This window comes from Beta vulgaris, chromosome 9, assembly GCF_026745355.1.
Source record: "Beta vulgaris subsp. vulgaris cultivar EL10 chromosome 9, EL10.2, whole genome shotgun sequence".
Classification (NCBI taxonomy): Eukaryota; Viridiplantae; Streptophyta; class Magnoliopsida; order Caryophyllales; family Amaranthaceae; genus Beta; species Beta vulgaris.
The window spans coordinates 51,049,279-51,055,839 of record NC_079210.1 but is presented as its reverse complement, the minus strand read 5'-3'; the positions used below and the strand labels follow the sequence as shown (position 1 = coordinate 51,055,839).

The 6,561-nt window shown below is 34.6% G+C and overlaps 1 protein-coding gene across 2 annotated transcripts; it reads right to left on the bottom strand.

The window, feature by feature from the left end:
* Positions 1 to 831: 831 nt before the first annotated feature.
* Positions 832 to 6,063, bottom strand: LOC104904597 (protein BCCIP homolog). 2 transcript variants are annotated; one of them, XR_008967797.1, is made up of 11 exons: positions 5,953 to 6,063; positions 3,751 to 3,917; positions 3,546 to 3,625; positions 3,191 to 3,415; positions 2,419 to 2,628; positions 2,270 to 2,335; positions 2,050 to 2,136; positions 1,907 to 1,963; positions 1,544 to 1,661; positions 1,353 to 1,453; positions 832 to 1,140 (listed from the first exon to the last, which is right to left on the bottom strand). XR_008967797.1 is itself a non-coding variant. In XM_010692890.4 (10 exons), exons 2-9 carry the CDS (start codon positions 3,905 to 3,907, stop codon positions 1,563 to 1,565), a joined length of 981 nt encoding a protein of 326 aa, XP_010691192.2. In that variant the 5' UTR covers positions 3,908 to 3,917; positions 5,953 to 6,063; the 3' UTR covers positions 832 to 1,140; positions 1,544 to 1,562. The 2 variants fall into 2 exon arrangements, 1 of the variants encoding a protein (XP_010691192.2); XM_010692890.4 differs by lacking the exon at positions 1,353 to 1,453.
* Positions 6,064 to 6,561: the final 498 nt, after the last annotated feature.

Here is a 6,561-nt window from a genome sequence, read left to right as displayed (position 1 = left end):
TACTCCCTCTGTTTCTTCTTAGTTTATTCATTTTACTTTAGCAGAGGATGAAGTTAAAAAGTATAAGAGAAAAACTGAAAAAGTGACGAGAGAATTGAAAATGGGAGAGAAACTAAAAAGTGCTAAATTATTAAAAGGTGGATGACATGAGTGGGAAAAGAGAAGAAAGTAAATGAGACATGTAAACAAGAACAAAAAGGACAATAGTATTAACAAGAACGAACCAAAAAGAAAATGTGATTTGATTAAAAAAAAGAAGAGAATATAAATTAAATGACTTAAATCTAATATTAGTATAGTACTATAAGTTAAGTTCATTAAAAATAGTTTAAGTTTCATTTTTTAAATAAAAAAGTTTTTATTTGACTATAAATAATAAAGGGTTCGGTAATAATTGTCGTGGCAAAGCAAGAATAATGGAGGGACGACCCTGGCACTTTGACAAAAACGCTCTATGTGACTATGTCTAAGCGAGATACTAAACAATGGTACGCGCTCTAAATTACTTCCCATGAGGGTAAGGTTCTATAATTTACCTTTCAAGGGAAGGGATAATGAATCAAATGTTCATATGCTTGCTAGTAAAGACAATTATTTATGCTAATTATAACCAATTAACCGTTGTGATAATTTTTCTCAAAAATCAAGTACTGCTAGTGTAGTAGTGTAGCTTGGTTTGCTTCTTTTAAGTTTTCATGAAGGTAGAGAGGGCAAGTTCATATTGCCATCACGCCGCAATCCTCTCTCAACTGACACAATAGTAGGCATTCTGTGAATCTTAAGCAGCCAAACTACGCCTAAAGTGAAAAAACTGAGAAGCAAAACTACCAGTACAAGAATTTTACACCATTTTTTACCAAAACAAAGTTCATAGGATACATGCTCTTTTGTGTGATAGAACTACAGAAGTGTATGCTTTTACAAATAGAAATGCGAAAATTTGGATAAACAAAATTGTGATTGAACAAAATCGTTCATGGGTCAATGTTTAAGTAACATAAGACTAAAAACTTCGGCAAAAATGCATAGCAACCATCCAGCAAACTCATCCAAGGATACAAGAAATAACAGGAAAGATGTCCTGTGTATTTAATCTGTTTGCTGAAGAACAGTTCTGGCATCACCATGCTCCCGACGGACCTGAGTTGGTAGTAAAATTGTTAAAACACTCTTTCTTAAAATATGGATAAACTAATAAAGACCAGAGGTAGTATATTCTAGATCTAGATCGTGCAATACTTTGACGTTTAAATATTCATATACTAATGACTTTCACCTATTCTGTATATATGAAAGAAATGTAAAAATGTTGTTGAATTAGTCTGAAACCCTCAATGCATATTTCAGAGTACCTTCTAAGAAATTTTACTAATGAATATTTGAAGATACTGATGGCTTAAGTTGTGCATTGGTTGCAAGTCTTGCAACTATTGAGGAACACATGAAGTACTAACTGAAAAAAGAGTTGCCAACACATATCAAGTGAAATGCAGGTGAAACGCAAAGAATAGGACATGTAAGCTTTAAAGATGTCGAATAGTACCTGTAGGCTAAGATTGATCTCAAGAGTCGTCTATTAGAGATCGCAATTTTTGTCGGAATGCTGGTGCTTTATCCGCCTTTACAGCCATAACCAGTCCTATGAGCCGATAGTTTCTCAACTGCAGTCATAATTACCAAGACATAGAAGCAAAAGTTGTGAGTGACACTAGATTATCAAAAAAAGAAAAAAAAATCATCTTCGAAGACTAAAATGGTTATTAAAAGTATGCAAGGGTGAGAAAGGAAATACATTTATTTAGATCAATAAAGAGCAATAACGTACCAGTGGAATGAAAAGGGATATTAAGAGAAAGAAAAAGTGAATACCAAAAAATTATGTGATTTCAGAATTCATCAAACTGACCTCTTGAGTTGTTGGCGGCTGAATGTGCAAGGGGAAAGTAAAGGACCACGAACAAAGCTGAAAACCCCATAAAGTATAATCAAAAACAGGACGCCAAAGTACTAAAATTTCTAAATTGAAAAAGAGCAGGGATTGAGGAAAACCTCATAGAAAAGTTCATCTTCTGGCTTTACATATATTATATCTTCGTCATTTCTACTAGTAGATCCCTTCCTAGTTTGTGCAATCCTCTTCACCAAACAGAACAGCAAGAGAATGTAAAAGATAATTGAATGTGACAAACACTATATAGTCAAATGAAATGAGAGTGTCAAGAAGGCAAAGAGCAAACAACAGAAGTGAACACATATTTGAGATATGTACCTTGTATATTTTCGTGACCAGCAGGTAATGTTTGAAGCGAAATGATTTACGGAGATCTTCTGTTGGCTTCAATCATTGCAAAACAGAATCCATTAAAACAGAAGGAATAAATTGGCAAGCATCTGCAGATAATATAGAAGTCATCTAACCTCATCTTCTGTAGCCCATGAAATTTCATCAAAAAGGGCATCGTAAAAATGTGGCAGAAGTTGGGGAGGAAGATTCATGACACGCTGGGAAACAACTAGACCAACATGCTTGGCTTGGTCTTCTAGGAGTCCTTTTAGCTCACCAACTAAACTCTTTTCCTCACATGCTTTAAGCAAGTAGTCTTTAACTTCAGTAATACACTTCAAATCCTAGCATTACAAAAAAACCAAAAATCATTAATAGGCTTGTTCTTTATCATCTGTCGTTTACATTTTTCTCAAGACTAAAAAAATAGGTCTTGGAAAGAAGATAAAGTACTTTCTGTTGTATGGTTTGATAAATAATGTTAGTAGTAGTCTAAATATAACTTCATTATGCAACATGGTATTAACTCTTGGCCTTTCACCGCTTCGTGACCGGCCACATTTAAAGGTTTGAGCCTACCACAACCAGGATATTAGGCCACAAACCATCGCAATAGTGGTTCTGTAATCACGACCAATTCCAAGATTTACAACCATGTTATAAAATCTCATATCAATTAACATTTCAATCTCAGAACCAAAATCTGAAAGCTAGCATCGTATCGAACAGACCCTTGTTGATTGATTGAGGCATTCAGCATAATCAATTTAAAAAAAATAATGACAAGACTATGGATTTTGTGCTATATGTATTAGTGCAATTTGACTACTCATGTAGTTTAATGGCCCAAAATGAATAGAGGGACACGCCATGCATTTATAAAATTGAAAATTAAACACTTGTTACCTTATATCTTCCCAAGTTCAAAGCTGTAAGAACTGCAAACAATCCCTCATCTTCATCATCCTCTATCTTGATTACAGTGCCAACTGTTGTTTGCGCCAGAATTATGTCTACAAAACCACTCAAGTCCCACTCTGTATCATCAAGATAGCTCTGTAGCAATGTCTTCACTCCATGAAAGTCATCAGACTTTGGGTCAAAAAAGGCAAAATCTGCCTGGACAATTTCCTTCTCAGGGGACAAAAACATAGGGCAAAAGGTTCAGAAACTAAGGCTTATGCAAATATCCAGCATTCCAGCTTAAAACATTGATAACATTCAGCTGAGCTTTTCTGTAACAACAACCAATAATGCTTACTTCAGATGCCTCTTGTTCTTCTCCAGATGATTCGAATTCTGGATCTTCTTCTCTCAAACTGTGCTTTCTAGTCCCATCAGCTGAGAATTTACATAGAAAAGATTTTCAGAAGTCAAGTTAGATCGGGCACATGGACTGCAAATCACAGACTTAAAGCACATGTCACCTTCTCAAATATAGAACGAATATTTAGTTAATACAACACCTAATAACTTGGATGAAGACATTCTGTCACATTTCGAATTTGAAACTTTGTTCTTCGATGAGAAAGCTGTTGCAGCTCTAGTGACTGCGCGAGCAAATGGAGAGAATGCAAAAGGCCGAGGTACCAACTGGCCACTTCTTCGTGGTTTTCGAGGCATCCAACTAGTTCTGCACCAAGCTAAATAATGGTTAATACTTAATACGCAGCTCTACAATTCCAAGTTTATTTTCTTTTCTTCCTTCAAGCAAGTGCAAATTAGAGGCGCAAAAACATCATTCAGTTTGAAAGCTTCAGAACAATGATCCAGCAATAAAAGCTTCATAGAAAGTGATACATAATAAGAACATATTAGGTGTTGAACTCATAGACATATTTACATATAAAGGAAACACCAACGATCCTGTAACAAACCGATGGCCTCTAAGACTCTAACTACCACTACACCCATCCCAAGTATGTACAGATCCATCTATAAATACAAACAACAAATTAGGACAAGCATATACATACATTCAGTCGTCAATTTATTGGGAAGTCACGACAAACATCATTAAACTAGACAACTTTTCTAATTCTGAGACCTAATTTTTTGATACTTTTAGCTCCCAGAAATAGCAGCAAATTCTTCATCAGGGCATTAATTCCAGATTTCTGGCTTAAACATTCTGAAGACAGATATGGAAAGGATAGTAGCTCAACTATCACCTTGAAAACTACTACACGAAATTCCTGTAAGACAAAAACAAACAAACGAGTAAACAGTTTATCTATCAAGTTTATGACATACCGAAGAACTTCTGGTTATTGGGCGGGGCGGGGCGGGGCGGGGCGGTTTTTTAGTGGGGGGTTGTTAGCGGGTCACCTGAAATTGTCAGCAGGGTCGGGGCTAAGTGGGTAAGGCCGTAAGCGTCGAGTCCAAGAAAAAGTGGTTGCTAACGGGTCACCTCAAAAGGGTATTTTTACATGTAATAACATGTGAGCAACTTACAAACACAAGTTCTAATTTGACTAAGAAAAAAAAGTGTGTATGATGGAGTATTGTCATGTTTCCAAACAAAAAGACAGCTGCTGATGAGCTTATATGTTACATACAGTAAATGACTGAGTGATTTTAAAGTATATTTCAATAATAAAACAACATGTGAAAAAAATCCAATACAGCAGCAAACCAGAACATACAGAAGCCAATAACTCACTAAGTCAAAGTCCATTCCACTAACATAACAGAAGTAAATCATGTCCAACAATATAACCTCAAATCCAAATTTAAACATAACATTAAAACTTCAAGTTCAATTAGTTATCAAAAGCTAAAATTTAGCACAAATTGCAGAAAATAACACAAAGCACTATTGAAGCACGTTAGCAAGTAACCAAAATTCCAAATTCTAGCACGAGGACTGATTTTCTGCAATTGTATTAGTAATTTACAATATTGTAATTCAAATTGATGAACCCTAAAAACGAAGCTATTTACCAGAGGGGTAACAAAATTACGACAAGAAAAAATGGAGAATCTTACCTTCTTAATCGACAATCAAAGTGAATACAGTGTGATTGCAAAGTTTATACAAAATCAATCAGAGCTTTTTTTCGGCATTAGCCCCAAATTGAATTAACAAATTTCGCAAATCGCAACTAATTAGGGATTGCTAGAGGCAGTGGCAGACCGAGGAATTTGAATTTGGGGTACAGACGTACAACAAACTCAAAGTAGGGGGAAAAAGTTGGCATAAATTGCTCAATACATAAGTCTTACAATCGATATCCAAAATAAAACATTTTTTACTTGGATTCAGTACATAAGTTTTACCACCAATATCCAATTAAAACATTTTTATTTGGATTCAATACATAAGCCCAGGGATGACAACACTTGAAAAATTGATGTGATGAAATAATCAAGAACAAGTGAATAATGGCATGAAAATATTCCCATTTACAAATTGTATCATAAATTTTGTTATCATTTAGTTCCATGAAACAAACAAACATGAATTAACAAGTTATACACAGAAATTCGAATCATAAAAACATGAAATAACCAAGTATATGAGATAAAGAAACAAATAGGTTGAATTCATGAAACAAACAATAACAACCGCATAAAAACAAACAATGGCATGAATTTGACACCAAAATTCGCAACAATAACAAAAATCGTCCGAACAAGTAGATTACTTTAAGGAACAAAAGAAGAACCTGAAACGAGCTTCTGCAATTCGAGCACGAGGTAGGAGGTAGAGGTAGAGGAAGAGGAGAGAGAAAATACGAAACTTCAGTTCGAATTGGCGTGTGTGAGTGAAGCGAAGAAATAAGAATGTAGAGTTTTTCACTGAAAAAGCCCTAGTATTAAATTGTAGAGTAGTTTTTTTAAAAAGGGTTTTTTTTAGAGGAAACGCAAAAAACCGTTTTATTAATGTATTTTCAATGAGACTATTTATTTATTAATATATTAAGGAATATGAGATTGTATGATATAGGTTTTGATCCCGTGACCTCAAGTTCATGTACTAAAGTTTTAACCACAAGACCAGGTAGTATTTAGTGCTATTATATCAAAGTACAATATTAATAAATGAAAATTTTCTTACCTGGGGCATAGCCCGAGCCTAATAACTAGTATATATCTGAGACGAGAGTGTGGTTAAAGGAAGTGCTTTAGAGGCTCATAATTTTGTAATCTCAGTCCTTAGATTTGATTACAGATGAATAAATTAGCTAACTTATCCGGTCAAATATATATATATATATATATATATATACACAAAGGAGGAACTACTTTTCGAGAACATAGAGCGCGTCACATAG